General features: G+C 32.7%; 6 protein-coding genes across 6 annotated transcripts; 2 read left to right on the top strand and 4 right to left on the bottom strand.

The window, feature by feature from the left end:
* Window positions 1–535: 535 nt before the first annotated feature.
* LOC136419379 (chondroitin proteoglycan-2-like) lies at window positions 536–3,338 on the bottom strand. Its single transcript, XM_066405663.1, has 8 exons — window positions 3,061–3,338; window positions 2,194–2,379; window positions 1,748–2,136; window positions 1,612–1,690; window positions 1,313–1,449; window positions 1,143–1,258; window positions 719–907; window positions 536–658 (listed from the first exon to the last, which is right to left on the bottom strand). The coding sequence occupies exons 1-8, from the start codon at window positions 3,164–3,166 to the stop codon at window positions 655–657; spliced, it is 1,206 nt and encodes a 401-aa protein (XP_066261760.1). The 5' UTR covers window positions 3,167–3,338; the 3' UTR covers window positions 536–654.
* Window positions 3,339–4,941: 1,603 nt separating this feature from the next.
* Window positions 4,942–15,327, bottom strand: Gpat4 (Glycerol-3-phosphate acyltransferase 4). Its single transcript, XM_066403292.1, has 9 exons — window positions 14,987–15,327; window positions 8,856–9,034; window positions 8,710–8,800; window positions 8,415–8,660; window positions 8,122–8,358; window positions 6,724–6,839; window positions 6,517–6,669; window positions 5,838–6,035; window positions 4,942–5,733 (listed from the first exon to the last, which is right to left on the bottom strand). Exons 1-9 carry the CDS (start codon window positions 15,140–15,142, stop codon window positions 5,646–5,648), a joined length of 1,464 nt encoding a protein of 487 aa, XP_066259389.1. The 5' UTR covers window positions 15,143–15,327; the 3' UTR covers window positions 4,942–5,645.
* Window positions 15,328–15,712: 385 nt separating this feature from the next.
* LOC136416537 (ER membrane protein complex subunit 2-like) lies at window positions 15,713–16,936 on the top strand. Its single transcript, XM_066401760.1, has 4 exons — window positions 15,713–15,856; window positions 15,913–16,026; window positions 16,082–16,376; window positions 16,431–16,936. Exons 1-4 carry the CDS (start codon window positions 15,853–15,855, stop codon window positions 16,831–16,833), a joined length of 816 nt encoding a protein of 271 aa, XP_066257857.1. The 5' UTR covers window positions 15,713–15,852; the 3' UTR covers window positions 16,834–16,936.
* Window positions 16,937–17,568: 632 nt separating this feature from the next.
* Window positions 17,569–21,553, bottom strand: LOC136419146 (periodic tryptophan protein 2 homolog). The gene is made up of 15 exons (XM_066405323.1): window positions 21,398–21,553; window positions 20,996–21,108; window positions 20,701–20,924; window positions 20,471–20,642; window positions 20,238–20,418; window positions 19,941–20,184; window positions 19,703–19,870; window positions 19,401–19,653; window positions 19,172–19,346; window positions 18,810–19,120; window positions 18,609–18,756; window positions 18,231–18,552; window positions 18,102–18,176; window positions 17,824–18,043; window positions 17,569–17,773 (listed from the first exon to the last, which is right to left on the bottom strand). The coding sequence occupies exons 1-15, from the start codon at window positions 21,413–21,415 to the stop codon at window positions 17,599–17,601; spliced, it is 2,799 nt and encodes a 932-aa protein (XP_066261420.1). The 5' UTR covers window positions 21,416–21,553; the 3' UTR covers window positions 17,569–17,598.
* Window positions 21,554–21,929: 376 nt separating this feature from the next.
* Window positions 21,930–22,806, top strand: Pfdn2 (prefoldin 2). Its single transcript, XM_066405410.1, has 2 exons — window positions 21,930–22,146; window positions 22,260–22,806. Exons 1-2 carry the CDS (start codon window positions 21,998–22,000, stop codon window positions 22,558–22,560), a joined length of 450 nt encoding a protein of 149 aa, XP_066261507.1. The 5' UTR covers window positions 21,930–21,997; the 3' UTR covers window positions 22,561–22,806.
* On the bottom strand, window positions 22,680–23,609 carry mRpL43 (mitochondrial ribosomal protein L43). The gene is made up of 3 exons (XM_066405409.1): window positions 23,393–23,609; window positions 23,222–23,328; window positions 22,680–23,166 (listed from the first exon to the last, which is right to left on the bottom strand). Exons 1-3 carry the CDS (start codon window positions 23,527–23,529, stop codon window positions 22,853–22,855), a joined length of 558 nt encoding a protein of 185 aa, XP_066261506.1. The 5' UTR covers window positions 23,530–23,609; the 3' UTR covers window positions 22,680–22,852.
* Window positions 23,610–23,627: the final 18 nt, after the last annotated feature.

Here is a 23,627-nt window from a genome sequence, read left to right as displayed (position 1 = left end):
ATTTATTGACTTCTTAAAAAGTTCTCGAGACCCAGCCCAAGTTCATAATAAGTCTACGTTGTTGTGTAACGTAAAAGTTCTTATTTTAGAAATGAAAGTCTCAGTTGAATTTTTGAGTATAACCAACACTTGTGAGTAGGCTTGAAATACTGATAATATGAACTTAATTTATTATGTTCTAAGGTAGTTTTAGATACGAGTCAACTGGTTATTATCGGGGCTTCATAAATCCACTATAGGTAAGTAAACCTACGAATTACGAATAGATATAAAAATTAATTAATCTTCTAAATGAAAGTTTTTATTGAATTAATTTTTGGAAGTACCATGCCCCTGTGTGTGGTTTTAAAATACTTAAAATAACCAGTTAGTCCAGTTAGTTAAGTTCTTTGAAAATTCTGGGTATATTTAAAACGAGAGACATTTTTGGCATTATAGTGAAGGGGATTTTTTTCTATAAATAAAACATAAATAAAGTATTGAAATTAGTATTGAAATTCGTATATTTATCCCTTTAATTTAACATTTTTAAACAATTTTAGATGTGAACATAGATTCTATTCCTTATGCTTGTAAATATCAAATCGAAAGTTCTCAACATCAGAATGAGTCATTACGGCAGTCAGTCTTTGTTACTTTTCCAAATGCTTCGTTTTAACTACAAATGTAATATTTGTTAATAAAGTTATTTAAAATGATGACGTTCTAATGGTTTTACCAACGAGCAACATTAATGGGCACACATTTATCTTTCTGAGAATCATAAGCCAGTCCTTCGGAACACTGAATAATTTCTGCCAATCTCGTCTGACAACGACAAGCGCTGGTACATTGAGGATTCAGTCTGAAAATGGTACCTGGCACACAGTTTCTCACTTGGTAGAAGATTTCTGCAAGAAAAAGGTATCTAATCGTACATGGGAATTATATGTCAGTAGAAGAGGTAATGAAATTTAATGTATCTATGCTTAAAACTTGTGGAGTAGTGTTTTAGCTTCTAAACTACTCTTTTTACCAGAGAATAATTATCATTCACCATTATATCAAGAAAGATTTTTATAAATGAAATTTCTATACAATTTTTTATTTTGTTTAGTTTATTGCAAATTTCCTCGTCCAGCATTTTCATTTCTTAAATATACACCAGCCATTTCATACCTTTGGGAATATTAGGTAATATCACAGATCTAACCCCATTGAAAAATACGGAACTTGAATCACACTGGACATTTCCACTATGGTCACAACTGTTGTCTTTCTGGAAAAGACTTTATGATATTCATGTGACGTAATATTTTAGATCATTACTGACATTATTAAATCTAAATCCTTGAGGGCATCGATAAGTAGCAACTACTAATCCTTTTTGGCATACGTGGTACATTGAACAGTCGTTTGCATCCCGAGAATACCCGAAAAGTACTGTACAGCGAGGATCTCCTATTAGAGCTAAAAATAAACATAGATATTACAATTTTGCATTGGATGATATAGATATTTACTAGAATAAGCCAGATCCGGGGCAAAAACATTATTTGAAAGAACTTCATTCCCTAAAAAATACTTATGGTATAGCTAAATTCCTAATAAAGCCTAGGATGTACTCGCTACCTCTGAAATTTTTACGCTGATAGATTTGAGGGTGCTTAGTACAGTCGACTCTATAAGAGTAATCGCAGAGGCCTAAAACCTGCCAAAGAAAAATGTTCCTATAACAAACAATAATTACTCTTCAAATTCGTCTTACATCACTAAAGCTAAATCCTTTAGCACAAGCATATCTTGCCACAATATTGGAAAAAGAACATGTATAGTATTGACTACAATTAGTTCTGTCCCTAAACATTCCAAATTCTAATGGGCACTCTTGATTTTGAGCGGGCAGATTTTTGCTCGAGAAGAATTCAATACCATTGATGTCATTCAGTTCTTGACAAGCCACTTTTTCTGGATAGTCGCAAAATCCCGCTGGGGAGAAATGCAGTCCTACAGGGCAGTCTTGCTCTACAGCATTGCCCTCCCAGCAATTGACAAACTTGCCACAAGAGCTCCCTGGAAAGAGGCCTCTTGATTTTAAGCAAAATTTCTGTAGGGATCTCTGAGAGAGTTTATCATTAGGAAGTTCTAGTACATGATCTGTGGGTAGATGTAAAGTTTAATTATAGGAAATTTTTGTATCTCTATAAAGCTTACTTTTTTCTCCTTTGCAGTCAACGTTAGCAGGGTAGTCGCAGTAAAGCTTAATTGGATTGAAATGGAAGCCACTGGAACAAGATTGTTCGATTGCTACTCCATTCCAGCAATTGACGTATTTATTACAGGAGTTATTAATTGGAAATTGCCCTTTGGGTTGGAGGCAAAACTTAGTTAAATCATTTTCTGAAAAAGACGAATTTAAATTTCTCGTTAAGAACTACAATAGGTGCTTACTAAGTTGCGAAGATTCATTGGTGAATACTGATTCGTTGAGCGTCTGTCTTGATGGTAATGTGGTGGTGGTGGTGACGGTGATTGGGGAGACGATTAAAGGTTGAATTGTAGAGAATTCGTGACCTAAGTAAGTTTCATGAACTTGACTTCTTTTACACAATAATAACCATCTAAGTAATAATAACTCATATACTATATTATAAGCTTCCTACATTTTACCGTTATGATACAATAAAGGTCAATTTTAAGGTAGATCTTGTGGCATCTCCCACTGATCCTATTAAAAGATAAAAAGGTTTCAAATTAAAGATGAAATTCGCAAAATGATTGTCCGATTTGGAATTTTGTTTGCAGCAGGCTCACCCTCACGAAGATAAATTTCATTCATATTCAAAACTGTTGGAAAGAAAAAAAACCTTTAACATGCAGTGTGCTAAAACTTTTATAAAGCAGTACGCAATTGCATTTATCTGCAATCAAGAAGATAAATGGCCCAGGTTTCATCTGTATAAAGCTGTGAAAATCCTGAAGTCCTTGAAAACGCAATAATTGTATAATTCCCACATTATATAGGATGGTGGCCTTTGAATCGATATAATTGCTAAAAGATTGATTAAGGAGAATTCTTACCTGCTTGGAAGAAAGGATTTCTCTCATATACTGACGCACCCTCATTGCTCCATAACAAACAAACAAAAACTAAAGGGATCTTCAAGCAAACCTTGCACGTTTTCATTTTGAATTTGTACAAAAGTATCGCGAATTATATCAAGACCACGGCCACTTTGGTTTATATAGACTGAGTAGGTTGGTCCCCACTTTGTCGTCCTTCAGCTCTGTCCATCAAGAGCGCTATATTTGGGATGGATGATGCAGGTTTTTGAAACAAAACGAAAATTAAAGCGCGGTGAATTACTTGAAAACAAGAGTGAGTAATATTTTACTTAAAGAAACTTGGTTATTTAAAACCAATTATTCGCATGTATCTCCTTCATTTATATGAATGTGACAATTTTAAAGTAATAAAAGGGTTCCTAATAAAATAAAAATCATATTTTTGTTTTATTTGATAAGCAATCCTCACCCTACTATTTCAGAGTCTAAATTGTGGAGAAATGGTGAAGGCGCATGCAACGGAACAAAAACGCTAAGACTGTAGACGTATCAAAATGGAAAAATGAAACTTAAATTTTTGCTTTCGATCATAATATAACCGCTACTTTCAGGTAGAAACTAGTTAAACGTTCAGATTATCACCGAGTACAAAATTTGAAATTTCACCAATAAATACGGTCACAGTCATGTGACAAATTAATTTTTGAGAGCGGGGCTCATTTAATAAAAAAATCTATAATGTGGCGCCATTTACATGACACTAAGTTGAGTAGGCATTTTTTAAGTGAAGGAATCTATATTATTTTTTTATGTGGCGCCATCTATACAATAAGTATTATAAGATAGAAGAAATCTAGGAATATTTATCGAATTAATCCTTCACGTGATCCCACCACTGCACTCATGCAATGCTACAGGACAATTTAGATTATGCTTTAAAATATAATTGCTTCTCAATATTAAATAATTTCGTTTTCTTTCCATTTAATGAAGAAAATTATAGCTTTTTAATTAAAAAATAAATTAATTAAATTATCGTTGTTTTTTTATTATCTTCAATTATTACGTTATCTGGAGAACAATCTTCCTAAAATTACCAGTAAAAAGTAATTAAAATGTTAAAGACTAATCGTCATCTAATTATTTTTCTAATTTACTTTGTATAGAAATAATGTATTTACCAACAATGTAGAATGTAGTATTTGTGTTTCAAAGTCGTAGTTTTTGAAAATTGGAATAATTACATTTTTTCGGGTTAAAATTGTCATTATTAATTTGAAAATTTCATTCCCGAGAAATCAGTGGCGTACATGACAATTTTAGGCTAAAAAATTAAGTAAAAATTGAGTGCTTCGATTTCAACGAGATTTGGTTCCGCAGTAGGCATACGATACAGCATTAATATGCCATGGTCAAAACTGGAATCGGACAATTTTGATTTTTTGATCCAAAAATTTTCATGATGTATAGTCCATGGTATTTTTTGGACCAAAAAATCGAAGTTATTCGATTGAAATTTTGACCGTGGCATATCAATACTGTATCGTATGCCTACTGCGGAACCAAATCTCGTTGAAATCAAAGCACTCAATTTTCCCTTAATTTTTTAGCGTAAAATTGTACGCCACTGGTTTTTTGATTATCAAATTTGTGAAAGTCATCTACTTATACGTTTCAAAGCCAATTTTTTAAATTATTTCACAATTTCACAATATTTGAATACCAAATTTTCAAGTTGCAGTATAGAATATTAATGATACACGTATACTTTATAAGCATTCCTTTTGTGTCGGATATTTTTAGGTTTTAGACTGTCATGTTGTTTGTAAATAAAATGTGATGATGCAGCATGCATAAATTAAGAATTATTTTAAACCAAGACTAAAAGACCAATGTATTCCATAAAATTTTATTTTTCCAAATAATCATACAAAAAATGTTTTCCTATATTACAGGGCGATACAATAACTGGGCACTTAGAAATAGCTGTAATTTTACTTAAATTACTGTGATATAAAGGCCTCATCACAATCAACACTCAACATGTTAATGTGTGTACGAATTTATTCCAATACTTTTTGGGTCAATTGTGTGTGGAACGATTTATAAATCAAGGCAAAAGTTAATTTTATGAGACTTATAAAGGGATATAGGATGAAAATAATAAGAAATGATGGATTGTAATCTTCACAAAGACTGATGAATATCACAAAGGAAACTTATAGACTAAAACTCGCGATGACTAGAGTTGTTTCTTTCTGTATCTCTTCCATTTTCTGCTTCTTTTTAACCTTACGTTAGCCAGTCTTTCATTTTCTAATCTCTCAGGCAGTTCACCAGATAAAACATTATTTCCTTCGCATTAATAGAAAATAAATAAACCCCAAATTTGATGCATAAAAAAACTAAGAAAAATCATAAAAAAACATTGAGAATTCAATACTTACACTTACACATATAAAAATTAAAAAATAGTCTTATGAGGAAGACAACTATGGTAACAAAATATTATGATAGATTTTCATAATTTTTTTCTGCCAAATTTCACGCTCAAAGATTAAACTATTTAATTTAATACCTTTGATATCTAAAAGAGACAATTACTCTACTTTTAGTCTTTTACTGAACTCTTCTTGCTGCCGCTCTTTCCATTCCTTCTTCGGTTTCGATCGTTTCAGTTGACCGTCCCTAAAAAAAAAAACAACCCTTAAATAACTGAAACTATATTCCATCAGATCTAAAAACGTTTCCCTTGAAAGGGAGATTCACAATATATTTTTCCAAACACTTACCAAACAAGATCGACCAATCCTCCCTGCTTAGCGATGGCGCTCTTCACCCTATTGGCAAAATCAATGGAACTCTCGTGTTCTTTCTGATGCATTGGAGGCATGTACCATACGTCGCAGACTATCGCCCAACTGGTCATCATCATGTACAAATACTGCAGCATTGAGTATTTGTTGGAGTTCCAGAAAGCATCTCCAAATCTTTAAAAACCAGTAAGTTCTCAATAAAATGATTAAAAAGGTGGTATAAAATTTCGAAGAATTACTCTTAAAAACTACTAATTAATTTCTGAAAATTTTGATATCGCCTGTTTAAATAATCATTGCCTTCGTCGCATGAAAAAAATATTTCTATATGACCGGCCCTAATATGACGACACATCAAACATTGCTGTCGACAGGGAGTTACCAGGACATATCAACATATATATCAATAAATGATGAACCAACATATTTAGGTCATCTTATGTAAATTATCCTTCTGATAAATTTGTCAGAACACTGAGCAAAATATGACATGCAAAAAATTTGGTTATATTTTATTTGTTTTTAAACTATTGTTTTGGCAAAGTGTAAGATAAAAATGAACTGTTTTAAACAAATAAAAACAGAAGTTTTAATTTAAATTTAAAAAAAAACAACATATTTTTTCTAGTATTATAAATAATTATTCAATTCTCACCTCGGGTCGTACTTAATGGCTACTGGATAGATTACGCTTCCCACCTCGAAACTGCCCTTTTTGAACTGCATAACGGACGTGTTGTTGATACAAGTGCCCTCTGGGAAAATGAGGATCGGCGGATTTTTTGGATCGGACGTGTGCTGAATTAATCTATTCACAAAAATAATGAATCGAACAGTAACCAGTTGCGAGTGACATTTTTACCTTTGCAGGACGAATTTCTTATCTCTAGCTTCAGATCTTTCGAACCAAATGTGTGGAGATGCTCTAGCTAGGGCTCTTTGGAGAAGCCCTAGGAAACCGCCATGCCTTTGTCCGATCTAAAAAATTTAAGTGTGTGTAAATAATGAATCGGAACTGGTAAAATTGTGGTAACAAGGAAATTTATTATTAAGCATAAAAATTAAGCTGATTATTATTTTATTAAGATAACACTTAAAAGATCATAATATTGCAGCCTTTTTGAGTTTAATTGATATCCTCATTGTTATCCCGTATTCTTAACATTAGATCTTTGATCTATGAAACCAAAGGATTTTTCTCGATTTACTTCGATTAATAACGATTAACTGTGTTATATTTCTAAAGATTTGAGGACCTGGAAATAGTGAAACCACTTGAATAGGTACTTAGGCACGATGCTATCAACAAGTATGACACTTGACAAGCGTTAATTAGGAGATAATTAATGCAAGATAATCAAAGGGCCACTTAAAATCATAATCCATGTGTTCGATTTTAAAGAAAAATCTACATTCATCAAATTGACGCCATTATCGATCTATAAAAGAGCCATTTGATCGAGTCCCATAGAATGAAATTTCGTATTGGTTATGTCAAAATCGACAGTTTTTTACACAAAACTATCCAACAATGAGTAGCATATCGAGGGGTATATCTTTAAACATAGGGAAATTGCAATATTTCGAAATTTCCATTTTTTTTTAAATTGAGAATTAGAATTCCAATGGCAAAAAATGTGAAGAAACAAGCGATTATAACAACAACCGTAAGAATAAAATTTCAATGAATTTGTGTTCAAATAAAACTTGAAAACTTAGATAATTAATAATCAACTATCTAACAGAACATAGCACAAGGATTCATGTAGAAATAAAAATGCCCAAAAACATTTTTTCAATTAAATTTTTTTATAAGACAGTACATCTAGTGTTAGAAGTCTGAAATATCATTACTTTGAAAATTTATTATCTTAAATAACTATACCGAACTTGATGAAAACAGTTATTTCAATTTTATTACAAGAAACTACTTTTTTGCCATTCCTACTATAAAAATTCGAACGGCTACTTTTCATCAGGTTCGATATATTTACTTATAACAATCTCCAAATTTGATTAAATTACGCCAAGCAGTTGTCGAAATAATAACGAGATTCCAGAGTTTTTTGATACTCTGTAATTCGAAGTCCACCTCAAAATAGCGCCGCGTGCAAATTAAATCTGATTGTTTGCATGACAAAAACGAGTTATTTAATCGCATCTCATGCAATAAATAATGTGCCCCTGATAACCTCTCAAATTATTCCACACTACTTCCTTTATTTATGCATTTTCAAACACCGAAATAAACAAAACTTACCAACGAATAACATCCATCACACATTAGCACCAGTACATCAATGGGGGATGTATGATTGGCCACACAAATTCCACCCTCCTTTGGCTTATTCTCCAAATTATGATATGTGATCACGCTTGATATGGCCCGAGACAAAATTCCGAAGCACATTATCGATACATATTTGTTGACTAAACGTCTCAGATCTCTCTGCGGTATGTAACCCACTAGGGCTGTGCAAATAGTCAGCCAAAGTACCTGAAAATTTACAGTAAAATATTTGTAAGGAAGAGTAGATGGAGGTCGGTTTTTACCCCGCAAAAACAGATGATAACTCTTAGAGGAAATAAGAAGAAATAGCGCACAAAGAAACCGCACATCCAAATAAAGGTTAACTTCCATGATATGAATTCATATCCTCTGTTGGTCCTTATGAGTAGGTTCCAATTTTTTAATTCTTCGGCTTCGAATCTAGAGGTAACTTGGTCCTCGATAATGGCCTCCATTCCGGCTTTAGTGTAGTCCAGAATGGTGTTAAGTTCGAAATTTAGTATTTGATCCTAAAATAAAACTGAAATATTTGAAAAACCAAATTTTGAGGGTTCTTACATTATTGGCCTTCAAGCTCTCTTCCAGAGCATTTTCGTGTACCACTGGAACGTTTACAGCTTCTGGCAGCAAAATGTGTCTCTCTTCTCGACTGTAATAAAACTGACCATAAAGGAAAATACATTAGCAAATTGCAATGAACTAACCTAATAAGATTATTCCCTCCATTAGCTACATGACCATTGGATACTGGTTTTGGTCGAGGCTTTTTGGGAGTTTCATGAGGGACCTCCGGAGGTTCGCTGTAGCCCTCATCCTCCAAATTGGATTCTATTTTGTGTTTTCGCTTCTCATTTTGGGCTGTTTCAATGTCTTTTCTTCCATACTAATTTAAGTAACGTATGCGTTAACTTTCTATTATTTATGCGGGTCTTAATTTGCATAAGTTCATCATTCTCTCTATGAATCCATTAACCACAATTCAATGATTCAGTAGTACAGGCCGAAAAGGGACACTTTTAATCATAATTTCTTATAAATATCGGTCAGCGAATAAAGGAATTTTTTTTTAAATCGGTTGATTCAATGTCCAATATCCAGGGAGACCAAATAGTATATATTGCCTGTCAGTTACAAATAATTAGTCAATAAAACAAAAACAGATAATTTATTGATTTATAGCATTAATTAAAGTATATTCAGCAATAAAATGGAATTAGAATGATAACAAGGGCTAAAACTGAGGTTTTAATTTATTGATTTTGGACACCTTGTGGTTAATGGCATCCTGCTTTCAACGTTGTTCGAGGACAAAGTCGAAAGTTGCCAATATAAATTCATTTATTTTCCTATCTATAGGTATGGCAGAGATAGTGATGATCAGTTTCTAAAACTGGCAGGTAACAACTTGTACGTGTTAATTTAGTAATAAAAAAAAAACGTTTTTACAGAGCAATAAAGGAAAATATAACATATTAAAAATATTATGAGCCATTTTCGTCTACAAGGGACAGATTTTGTTCTAATCTAGACACAAAATCCGCTTTAGATGTTGCAATTAAGCCAAATATGAATCTTCTAATGGGACTCCATAGAAGCTGTATTAATCATCTTCTCATCTCAATTGCGTTCTACTACATCACTGAGATTACATCTACATTTAAAAACTACATAACAATTTTCATCCTCTATAACCCGCGAGCAATAAAGTTCTTTGGATAAATAATGATAAATGTGATTCAGATTTGTATAACAATCAATGAGTGATCAGTGCACCTTTAAGTCTATTTAACTCCCAATTATCCAGACTTGAAAAAAACTATACAGGCTACATAAATTTATAGAATATGCCGTGTCACAATAATTCAAAGTGTTTAACTGCTACTCCAAGAGTAATAGTGACAATTGTTGTTCTGAGAAAAAATTGCTAAAAATCAGTAAGATATCGACAGGTTTATGTTTAAAAATAAGGAAGTTAAACATTTTCCAAGCCAAAGATACATCTTTGAATAGATCTTAATAGAAACTATTGTATATTAAAACATCTTCTCATCTCAACGGCGTCCTGCTACCTCAGTGAATTTACTACCTGTTTCCTTTCCTATAGTCCATACAATTTATGGTAATTGCGAAGATGGCCATCATGACATTTTTGGCCTTACAAACATTTCAATGCTAACTATTTATCAAGCAATTATTTAGACCATTTGAGTATTTTTAAATTACAATTTTGATTTAGTCAAGATTATTTCATTTTGCCAAAGTAACAACAGAATTTAAATGACTTGTATATTAAATTAAGCATTTTCACTTAAAATTTCATATTTCAAAGAAGGCCGGTCCTATTTCAATAAAATTGTACATCAAGGGATTTCCAACAATATTCTTTATAGAATGTAAAAAAAATGCGGTTAAAACATTAATGTCGTAGTTAGTTTAAGTAAGATTTTGATAATTTTAAGATAGATTCTCATGCAAGATCACCTTAGCAGGTATGAACACTCACGTAGCCAAAAATCTATACAGGGTGTCTACAATAACAACTTTAATTTTCACCAATTAACTTCAATTTTCTTTATTTTTTCAAATAGTTTTTTATGGCGTAGGACAAAAAAATCAGTTTTCTTCATTTTGGTATAAAATAATGTATATATCTTAAATGTTAATGGAATGATTAATTATTTGGAGAAAACCTGCATTTATATAGATACAGTAGTGGAAAAATGTAGAGCAACTTTTGAAAAATTAATATAATTAGAGTTGTAATAGTTATAAATATTTAGGTATAGGTTCAATATGAAGCCAGTGTATGTCCAAATACTTCTACAAAAAAAATCTTTATTTTTATTTTTTTGTGGAATTTTATATTAACAATAGTATTTTTTGGTGGAAAAAAGTAGAGCAACTTATCAACTTATAGCAAATATTTGTCTTAAAATTTATCAAAACAACAATTTACATTAAAAAATGTTAATATTTTAGAAAATATCCATTATTTTTAATTACAGTATCGCATCTTTTTGCCATAGACCTTACTAATTTGGTCAGGATGACTGGATCCATGCTCGTCCATGCGTCTTTTAAAGCAGTGAACAGTTCGTCTTGATTCCTGTAGGTCCTATCTCTAATTTTCCGATCTAAGATTTTCCAGAGGTTCTCAATAGGATTTAGATCGGGGGATTGCGAAGGCCATTCCAAAACGCGTATTCCTTCTCTCCTGAACCATTCTTTCACATATTTGGACGTATGTTTTGGATCGTAATCCTGTTGGAAAATGTGTCTTAAGGGCATAACATCGTCCGCATATGGCACCATTTGATTCTCTAAGATTTCCTTATATTCAAATCTATTCATATGACCATCTATTTTATAAAAGGGGCCAATACCTTAGCCGGAAAAACAACCCCATACCATTACCGACCCACCTCCGTGCTTCACTGTGGGACAGGTGTACTTTGGATTGAGTCTTTCATTTTTAGGACTCCTCACGTAGGTGATACCATCACTATTAAATAAGCAAAACTTTGATTCGTCACTCCAGATTACTTTTTTTCCAGTCCTGTTCTGTCCAATGACAAGGTTGTCGCGCAAAATTAAGTCGGGCACGTCTATTTCTTTTGGATAAAAGCGGTTTTTTGGCTGGTCTTCTTCCAAATAAATTACCTTCAAGTAACCTGTTTCTTACTGTTTTAGATGTTACTTCAACACCGAGCTCATCAGAAATACGGCCCTTAATTTTGTTCGATCCTAGAAATGGTTCATTCTTCGCAATTTTTAAAAGTTGTTTATCTTGATAACGATTGGTTTTTCTGGGTCTGTCACACTTCTTTTTTACATCAATATTCCCGGACACTCGATATTGTCGGATAATTCGACAAGCAATGGATTTGTTTCAATTAAATGTTTTTGCAATATTTGCTTGCTTTTGGCCACTTTTATACAAATTAACAACACGTTCTTTTATTTCCACTGATAAATGTTTGCCTCGAGGCATTTTGACCAACGATATACCACGGATGAAATAAATTTTAAGGCAAATATTTGCTATAAGTTGATAAGTTGCTCTACTTTTTTCCACCAAAAAATACTATTGTTAATATAAAATTCCACAAAAAAATAAAAATAAAGATTTTTTTTTGTAAAAGTATTTGGACATACACTGGCTTCATATTGAACCTATACCTAAATATTTATAACTATTACAACTCTAATTATATTAATTTTTTAAAAGTTGCTTTACATTTTTCCACTACTGTATATGTATAAATCATTTGTTCATGTGTATAAGTACTTGAATGTTAATCATACATTGTCATGGTTTCGTCGTTCTTTGTTTTGAGTTTTGACAACTCACTGACCTCCCGACTAATTTCTCTTGTGCTAATTCTAAGGTTTTCTACTACTAATAAGGTGATGTCCAAATCATTTTCTTCTGCTAAAACCATTTTCTTTTCATAATTAACATTTCCTTTCCATTCAAAACGCCCCTTTAGACTCTCTAAGCCTCTTACATCAGGATGTCGTTTATTAGGAAATCGGTGTGCGTATACCCCTACATGTTAATAAACAATTTTCATTATATAAACCAATCACTTCATTTTGATGGTCAATTTTATAATAAACAGACTTTGAAAGGGCAGAAAACCGTTAATGAGCCGTTAAAACTTAACACAAAAAAGCATTGAAACCATGGCAAAGTATGCTAAACACTCAGGTACTTAGCCATCAATGCAGGTTTTCTCGAAATAAATAATAATTCCATTAACATTTAAGATAAATGACATTATTTTATACTAGAATGAAGAAAATTGAATTTTCTTTCGTCCTACGGCATAAAAAACACACTATTCTACTGAAAAAATCAAGAAAATTGAAGTTGAAACGATGGAGATTAAAGTTGTTATTGTGAACACTCTGTATGGGTTTTTGGTTAAGTAAGTATTCGTGTCTGCTAAGGTGAATCTTACATGAGAATTTATCCTAAAATGATCAAAATCTAACTTAAGCAATATTAATGTTTTTATAAGGCACTGTAAACGTCTAAAATTTCTTTTAATACATTATAACTTTGAGTCACTACATCCTAGAACAAAAGAAAACTAGAAAGTAAAACAGGATCAAAAGAGGATTCTATCAGGTGAAAAAATGCTAGTGATCCCATTTAAAGCAAAAACACTTTATCACGCCTCGCTCTTTTGAGACGTCCAGTAGGGTTGTCACTAATTTTAAAATTTACCCTTATTGAGCTCATATACATCCTCATAATTAGTTTTTAATGAAATCACAAATAAACTCGTAGGAGTCTGAGGGGCTGTTAAATAGACACTCTATATAGTGGTTTAAGTAGATGTCTATGAAATAAGTATGAAGTAATCGATCAATGAGTGAGTCGCGTTCATACCATTTAAATACCAGTCACTGTTTGTCTGGTTAAATGGTAACAAAAAATCACATGCTATCATCTTTATCTGTCATATACATGTGTATGCTTAATAATAATGATTATTTCCTTCATGCTAGGAGATTCCAGATTAAAAATCCACAAATGATGTCAAATTGTTGATAAAAGTTACAAGTTAAGAATTTACATAATTTTAGAGTAGATTGACGTCCACAAAAGACAAAGTGATATCTTCAAAAAGAGGAAAGTTAAGCTTAAAATAATTTCTTGAGATGTCATATTATACAGAAGTAACATGCCAAATTTCTATGACCCACTAAACAATAATTGTTGAATAGTAAGAATTTTAGGTAGATTCAAATATTACATAGCACGTGTCATTCTCTATAACCAGTGTGTAATAAAACTCTTTGAACAACTGATGATAAATGTGATCCAGATTTGAATAACAAACTTTGAAGATCACTTTTTAAAAAAAATCTACCAAGTCAAAATTGAATAAACTTTTGTATAGCTAGAAATTGCAGAATCTTTTAAGTACACAGCAGTTTTCATAAACAGATTTGTTCTTCTAAGAAAGAGTAGGACTAGACAATATACCTCAATGTAAACAACTTCTGACAATTTCTTGATACAACAGGGCATGTGATGATAATTCAACGTATTGTTTTAGACTTCCTGTTGTTAAAAACTCCGCTTTGCACATCAACAATAAGAAATAAACTTATAGGTAATGAAAGCAGTTCAAAGTTCAAAAATCACAGCTTTATGTGATTGCCGCCTAAATCAAAGTCCAGTTTGGTATAATTTTTCAGTACACTCAAGGAGAGCCTGATTGTCTAGTGATGGGTCATGTTACTGATCATGTAACTGAGTGTTGATTGTAATTGGGCATTAAAGAAATTATGTAAAGTTTCAGGCAAAGTCTGTCAGGGTTTACTTAGGTAAATCTGAAATAAATAAATGACAAAGGCAGACACACACAATAGCTTCACATAACTATGAGAATTTTCTTAATATTTACACAGTAAATATCATTTAAAAAATAACTAAAAAAAGATGATAGTCATTAGAGAGAAGAATGCAAAAAAGGCCAAATGGCAGTAACTACTTTTTATAAGTAAATATAAAGCCTCAATTTAGAATAAATTAACAACAAATCAAGCTAAACATAAATAGATATATAGGTATATGCATAAGAATAAATTTAGACACAAAACACCACTCTGCTTCAATGCCTTCAGACTAAAAATCTCTGCTCATATTAAAATAAAATTTAGGCCTGTTGAAAAACTAAACACCCTAATGCCAGATCTCGAAACATTATTTTACGCCTCACTTTTGATAAGGACACTTACAGACCTCAATGTTGATTAATGTTACGTGAAGCATTAGCCACACCTTACAAAAATTTACTCTTTCTCAACAGCAACTTACCTCAAAAATCATCAATAGCACTTTCACATAAAGTCGCCTCACTCCCAAAGACCTTCCTATTGAAGCCAAAAACATAATGCCCACAAGCAGCATCATAAACGGGACTAAAATAACTGAAGCTAGTAAATTCAAGAGCCCCAACACCAAAACAGCCATTTGGGAAGAACTTAACTGCTATTTTTGGTGTGAATAGAGGGGTTAGAAGTGTTGGTCTTGATCAAGCTATGTTTCCGTCAGCTTCATTAAGTCCCCTCTCGAAATCTCGAGTAGCAGATATTTCAGTAGTTAACTCGACGACGGGCCCCACGATAGTAATTACTTAAATAATACGATTTTTAGACATTCATAGCAAAGGAAGCGTCAAATGAAAAAATTCGGCGTATTGATGACCTATTGATGACGTATGCTGTGACGTCATGCATGAGTGAAGTGACATTTTTACAGTGCCATCTGCAAGTTTGTGTTCAGCTGGGGTAGAAAAGTAAAAAGAACAGAATAAAGATTTGTAGAATAATTTATTTTTTTCAAATATTTTTATTCATTTTTAACAAGAGAAACGTGTGACATTTATTCTCTTAACAGAAAAAGGTCTGAAAATAGAATGTAGAAGATTTGACTTTAGTAAAGAATGTAAATAAATTATTCCTTGACAGTTGACGTCTAGTCAGGTGATCCTGACACAAACGACATAATTTCTTTATGTTAATGACTTTTCTATGTTTTTGCTCTATTGCAATAAAATTTCCTAGTTTTTCCCTAAATTTTTATCAAAATATATAACTACTTATTTCCCTCAAAAACTAGGGAAGAATTTTACTAAACCATCTGCATTACTCCCATTAACTCCATCAAAGGAAACACTTATCATGGGTATAAAAAACTGAATTTCCTTAACGTTTTAAATTTCACGAAAAAAATCATTTCAGGAGAAATAGAACAATTACGAGCTTGGAGAGAAAACAACGAGAGAAAAAGCAGAGAAATTTTAGATATATGGTTCAACGGCCTCTGGCTCAAAATTAACAATCTAGGAAATGAAAGTAATACCTGAAAAATCCACAAAAAAATACACTTGTCATTTCTTCTGTTTTACAGAATTTTTGATACTTGAACAAGTCTGCATTGCTGCTTTAGACTGTCATGTTATAAAAGTAGCTGAAAAATGCATTAACAGCTTATTAGAGGAATTTCCAAGCAGCCTCAGAGTTAGAAAACTCCAAGCAATGTGTTTCGAAGCTAAAGAGGAGTTTGAGACTGCAAGTGATCTCTTGGATACCATCATTAGTAAAGATGAGACTAATAGCACTGCCAGGAAACGTAAGGTTGCAGTCTTGAAAGCTCAAGGAAGAACTGTAGAAGCAATTAAAGAATTGACTGATTATTTGAAAATGTAAACCTTCAATAATTATTAATGTTAATTATTAAATTAATATAATAATTTCAGATTTATGGCTGATTTTGAAGCATGGCAAGAGTTGTCTGAATTATACATCTTGGAACAGGACTTTAATAAAGCAGCATTTTGTGTGGAGGAACTTATATTGCACAACCCTCATAACCATTTGCTGCACCAACGATATGCAGATATAAAGTATACTCAAGGGGGGGTGGAAAATTTAGAAACTGCAAGGTCATATTATTCTTATGCCTTGAAGATCAATCCCAAAAACATGAGAGCTCTTTATGGGTTATATTTGGTTGCCTCAGCTTTGTCTACATCATCCAAATGTTCAGCTCAAAAGAAAAGAGAGGCAGCCAAACTGGTGGATTGGAGTATAAAAGAAATAAAAACTAAATACACTGAGGCTGATGTAGTTGTTACTGCTCTAGCTGCTCTTGAAATATAATATTTCTTTTGTTGTATTCAGTGGAGTATTGTTAGGTTTAATGTTGTGTTTTTTAGTAAATAGGCTGCATTACAAAGCAAAAGAACTATATAAAATAAATAAAGTGAATTATTTATATGAAAATTTAGAGGATTTTTATTACTAGTCCTAACCTAAACAACTGTAATACTGACACGTTTCTACTAAAGCCTGAAGATTTCATCGTCATTGCAAAAGATACAACTAGAATCCAATAACTCGGACAATGATGTGCAAAATTATAACCTCCAAATGTGTAATCTTAATCAGTTTTTGAAATTTTTCTATAAATGTAAAAGTGCTTTCCAAACAGCACAGTCTCTCACAAAGAGCATTAAATGAACACAAAAGGCATAATTTTATTGTATCCAATAGTAATTGCGCTTTTGTGGTAAATACTATACTTCATGTTATTTTATTTTTTAAGAAAAATAAATTATAGATGGATTAGGGTCTTGCTATGGAACAAACAATAAACATTATGGAGATTGGGCTTGAATATGCAACTACTGGCAGGACTATTTTTAATTAACTCAATTTAGAATAAAAAAAAATATTTTTCAGAGGATACCAAGACTTTGAAAAAGCATCTTCCACCCATAATACACCAGGAAAAGTGAATATTCTTCTGTATGCATAAAAAATTAAACTAGATAAGTCTTACATTTTTTTAATTTCTTACAAATTAAAAATTTTAAAACGCAATCATTCAACACATTTTAAAAAAATTTAATATTAAGAAATATCTTATAAATCTTCAAAACTAACATTTTCATCACTATCTTCACTCTCCATGCTTACGTCATCGTCTGAATTAACAACGTTCATATCCTCCTCCATTTTCTCCTCTTTAAAGCGTTTTTCACTCATGGTTTTCGCCAAATTAATCACATATTCAATAGTATATTTGTTATAATCACACCTAAAATCAACTCTAGATACTGGACTTCAGAAACAAATTGAACAACTTACAGCTTTGAAATTTGTTCGTATCTTCTGATCAGACTTTTCTCCAATGCCAAGAGCGCGGGCATGTTCCTTTGGCCGCTAATTTTCGGCCCGTGAATGGTCAGTGTGTGTTTCATCCAGTACAAATAAAATTCCAAATGCCTGGAAGTGTCTAACGCACTGGCAATAATTAACAGCAATCTTTCGATAAATCTCTCTTGTAGACTAGATATTATCAGTTGAACTATTTTTTTAAATGTATTTTAATGATATATTATTATATAATCCATTCAACACCTTACCATCTTTAACAGGAACACTCTCTATAACTTCTTGAATAAGTCCTGCCTCGTTGATTTTTATTGCCATAGTTAAAGCTGAAAAACATCCTTAAAAACTGTAATCTTATAAAGGGATTTTAAACTACAAACCATTAAGATAATCTTGGTCGTTAAGCGCTTGCCGAAGAGAGGCGGGGGTAATTCCGATTTGCAGGTCCCAAGGGTCAAAAACAAGTCCCGAATTTAGGGAATAAATCAGCAGTCCTTCTGTGGAGGCGCATGCCCATTGTTGTCCAGTGGGGGAGAACTGTAGAGATAATACTCTCACCTCAGGTTTAATCGCTCTACTTGACATATCTCCAGTTCGAACTCCCGGCAATTTAATAGCAACATTGCCACCCTCACGCTCCTCTCTTTCCTCTACAAGAGAGATATTACCGAATTCTGTTAATTTGCGTCTGTTTATGAAGTCCTTATAGAGAAAAAAGTTAGTTTTTTTCTGGTTCTGATTATAGTTCAACAACATACATCCACTGCATCTAATGACCGGTTTTGAGTAATTTCAAATTTCTTCACTAGCAAAACCTCCTTTACATTGTATATGCACACATTCTTTGATTGTCCTCCGGCTAAGATATGTTCACCATCTGCTGAGTAACATAGAGTTGTAAACGATCTGCAAACAAACACGTTATTATTGCTTTTTCAATTATCTTGATTACAACTTGCTTGGCTTCTAGATTCTTCTTCGCAGTAATTAAATCGCTTTCGGACTTTCCACTCCCCAAGTCGTTCCTACCTTCAATAGACACCACTTGATTGGCAGTTTTTACATTAAAAACCGATATGTGTCCATCAAGAGTGGCCACGGCTACTTCCTGACCATCGGGCTTAAAAGTTACAAACATGCCATCGGCTATTAATTGAACAGTTTCATGGGCTGAGCCTTTTTCTAAGGCGTCCCAAATTTTCAAGGTTTTGTCCCAAGAGACCGAGACCATGATTGTCGACGTTAAGTTGGGACTGAATGTTAAACTTGCCTTCAAAAGAAACGTTTGTAAATTACTTTTATTTCACACTTCAACGCTTACAACTGGTCCTTCATGGCCCGATAAAATTTCGAGCAATCTCCCTGTTTTAACTGACCAAAGGTAAATCTCAAAAACATCCTGCGCTCCTGCAGCTACAAAATCTCCGCTACTATCCACACTCACACATGAGAATTGCACTGGTCTTGGAGAGGTGAAAGTTTTGAAATTTCGATATCTAAAAATACCGTTTTTAAATGGAAATAACATCAAAAATATGTATTTCACATACCTAATAACATCATAGGCCCTCACAGTTCCATCAAAGGAACAAGAAACAATGAACTTTTTGTTCCCACTAAATGAAACCCCACTAATGCAGCTTGTGTGCTCATTGAAAGTTATAAAACAAAATCCTGAAGCAATATTCCATAATTTAACTTTTCCATCCTGACCGCCAGTGGCTAGCAGCTGCCCATCTCCAGAATAAGCCACACAAGACATGTTGTTTGCATGGCCCTGTTGCTTCATTACATGAGTCTCACCTTAAATACAACACTTTCAGCACTCAAACTAAAAACATCTTAAACATACTTTGCCATTCCCAAACTAATAACTGTCCAATTCCCGTACAACCCACAGCGATCCAGTCACTTGTCTGATTTAAAGCTAGGGAGGAAATTTTTTCTTGAGAAATCGACAATGAGTGGATTAAGTTCATGTCTGGGCTTTCATAGATAAAAAAGGACCCTGAGGAAAAGCCTAAAATATGCTATGTGAATATTTGAAATATAATGAAACATTTGAAGGTTTACAAAAAAAGGTAAATTACCAGTAACTAGAATTTTACTAGATTTGTTATAAGCACATGAAACAAGCAAGGCCTCTTTATTATCCTTCCTTACTTCATCTGCTAAGTAATGTTTTGCAACTCTCTTATACATCAACTTATTGCTCTGTATTTCTTCCTCTTTTAATTCATTTATTTCCTCCAAAGCTTTTTCAGCCTCAGCTTGAGATTGTTCCAAAGATTTCCCAGTATTTACATCATCTTCTTCAATATCATCAAAGGATTTCTAATAACAATTTCTTGAAAACATTATTTTTTACAACTATTATTATGACCTACAATTTTTTTAATGGAAATCTCATCTAAAGTCTGCAAAGCACCAGGCTCAATTGTGCACTCCCAAACACAAGTCTGACCATTTCTGGAAATTGTAATAAGATCGTAGCTGTCCTTCTCAAAGAAACAGCCCACTATGCCTTCAGTGTGACTCCCCAGTGAGTTTATTCTAAAGTTTTTGTATCTAAATCAATTTTCAGTTAGTTTTTGTCTCTAATAATGATATAATTTAATACTTTTCCAGTGGATATAACTTTGTGGCCATATCTTTAGAGCCCACAGCCAAAATCTTAGAATCACAAGACCAATCCAAACAAGTAGTCTCATCATATGCCCCATGAAATACCCGTTTCATGATGAAGGCATTATATTCCCCAGAAAATGGGCCAGGAGCCTTAAAAACAAACACTGAAAAATAATTTTATGTACTACTAGATGAAAGAATTTTCAAATTAAACATATCTACCATTATTATCTTTGCAAACTGCAAAATGCTTGCCATCAGGGCTGAATTTCACAGCCCTACACTTGCCTTTAAACCTATAACGGTGGACTATAGTCTGTGATATCAAACTAATCAAATGTGCTTCTCCCTCCTCATTTATGGCTATTAATGTACAGCCATTAGGGCTTAAATCTAAAGCGATGTAATTAAATCTACTTTCTATAGGCAAGGTGTTGGATTTATTACTGAAACAATAATTAGTTCAGGTTAAGACTTAGAAAGTCTTTGGTTTTTATTTTAAGATAAGGGAGCTTACTTTCTGATATCAAAAATGCTGATTCGGTTTCCCACTGCACTGATTACGCAGTTGCCATCGGGGGTGAAAAGAATATTGCCTTTGCGATAGGCTGTGCCCAGGAGATTGCTGAACTGAAGTAAGAAATGGCTTTTAGATGCTTATGGCTATAATTGTTTTATAAATATTTTGACTAAGAGGGTTAAGGTCCCTTAATTCTCATGATAGATGTTCAATTTTAGTTTTTAGCAAAGAGATAAATAGAGCTGGCTTCAAAAAAATTTCTTTTTGCGATGGAAAATGCAATAAAAATATGTATTTTTTCTTTATGTACTAATAGTGTTTATTTTAGAACTCTTTTTAACAAAAAATTATAAGTATATCTATTGGAGTACATGCTTTTTGATATATGTTGATCTTTACCTTGTAAGAGAATTTCATATTGTTTTTCCTTTAAATAAGGTACTAAAGTAGCTTTAGTATAATAGTTTTTTGATAAAATAATGCGTACAAACACTAATTAAAAGGGAAAGGAAAAAATTTAAATTAACACATGTTCATACAACATTTCAAATAATAAAAACATGAAAGTAGGGTTAATGGCACTACTGGTTAACTATAGTCAATACGAATGGTTAAATATAATCGTATATGAGGCTAATGTGGTATGTATTTAACTCGCAGTGATGTGGTGTTCCCGTCCTTTTTTATCTTATTGTCGTAAATGAAGAGTCTTGTAATGAAAAAAACAAATTGCCGAAGTTATTCCCGTTATGTCAATATGGAGGACTTTGAGAAAGATAACTTATTTAAGAAACAGTTAATCCACGAGAACATGTTTTATCCTTGTTTCATGTATATGACCAGATAGAGACGTAGAAAAATCTTAAATATACACTGAAGATTGATTGTCTTTTTGAATTGTCAATGTCATATTTGCCATTTTGTGATATATTAAAAAACTAAAGGAAACGAAACGTGAAATTTTCCTTTGGAAGATCTGCAATTCAATATTTACCAAATATGGCAAGCGAAGTCAAAAAGACCGACAAAAAGGCTGCAAAAGGTCCAGACCCTCAGGAAATATTAGCTGGCTTCCAGGCCCTCCGTACAGAGCAACGAAGTTTATCCAGCAAACTATCCGAACTAGAAGTGGACCAGAATGAACACAAGTAAGCCCAAATGTTGCAGTTTCTCCCCGTTTAGGCTACTTCTAATATCCCCTTTCAATTTCAAAGCTCTTCTTTGATTAAAACTTTATAAAATTACCAAAATTCAATTTCAGAATGGTTATTGAAACTTTGAAAAATGTAAATGAGGAACGAAAGTGTTTCCGACTTATTGGAGGAGTTTTGGCTGAACGTAAAGTAAAAGACGTACTTCCCATTTTAATAACAAACTTTGAAAAGCTCAAGGAAGTTATTGAAAAGCTCAATGAACAAATTACTAAAAAAGGACAAGAGATAAATGAATACAGGGAGAAATTCAATATCAGGTTTAGGGGTTTAGATAATCTGAAAGGAGAGGAGGCTGTCAGTGCACAGACAGGAGAATGTTCATCACGAGGGAATGTTTTGGTTTCTTAACAGGGAGCATAAATTAAAGTTAATTGTATGTCATATAGTTACAGAGAAATAATGACTCATGTGAGTGTGGTTGATTTATTGGCAAGAAAATTATTAATTTATGAGTTTTGCTTTTATTAAAAACTGAGAAAGTTTTGGTTGCTCAAATGCTGTTATGGTTCATTACAGACATTTTTATTACCTCAACTGCATTTAGCATCAAGCTCTAACTTCAGTAATGGAAAATAAAAAATAAGTAATTTTTTATATTTTTTTAATTTAGTTATTTACTTCCTAAACAATGTCTACAACACTATTCTGCCCTGTGGCGTCCTAAGTCGTCAATTTGTTGCTTCTTGAATAATTCCATAAGATCTTCAGTAGCACTTGTTTTAAACTTCTCAGCTTTTGATAAGTTTTTATTAGGAAAAATTGCCAAATTTAATTTCGGGTCCCTAAAAGTGTATGGAGTCCACGGTCCTTGAATTGATGGATGTTCAGTGTGAAGCATTTTCCTTATCCTTATTCCTGTCCTATCACTAGATTGTGATTTAAGCAATTTCAGCCATTTCAATACCTCGTCTTCTGTGAACTGTCTGGCATTTATCCATTGAGAATGACCATTTACTAATAAAAAATGAAAGTAAAAAAATGTTGATAGACCTGAAATTCATCTACTTGCAGTATTCAGCCTTAATAACAGGTATTTTATGTCTGCGAGGTTTAAGGTACACTGCAACTTCTGGACTATTTTTAGTGAAGTCTATTAATGTTGTTTCAATGAAATCCCTATAGGAGCACAAAATAGAACTCAAGACATATTTAATAGGGTAGAAAATGAGCATTTACTTACCTTATTCCCCGACTATCCCCATGATTCATGCAGAATTTTAACACAACTCTTTGCAATTGACACACATAACGACCGACCCCATTTTGCCCTGGGGTGGTGATAAACGCTGAATTTAAAAATAAATGTGAATTAGACATGATAAACGTGTATCCTAAATGATTTAAATATGTTAATAAGAAAATTCAAAATAATGAAATAAAATTCAGTGACTATTTGACCGTTTTTGAGACGGGAA

This window comes from Euwallacea similis, chromosome 2 (genome assembly GCF_039881205.1).
Source record: "Euwallacea similis isolate ESF13 chromosome 2, ESF131.1, whole genome shotgun sequence".
Taxonomy (NCBI): Eukaryota; Metazoa; Arthropoda; class Insecta; order Coleoptera; family Curculionidae; genus Euwallacea; species Euwallacea similis.
The sequence above is the reverse complement of the archived record's forward strand: the minus strand, read 5'-3'. Positions and strand labels throughout refer to the sequence as shown.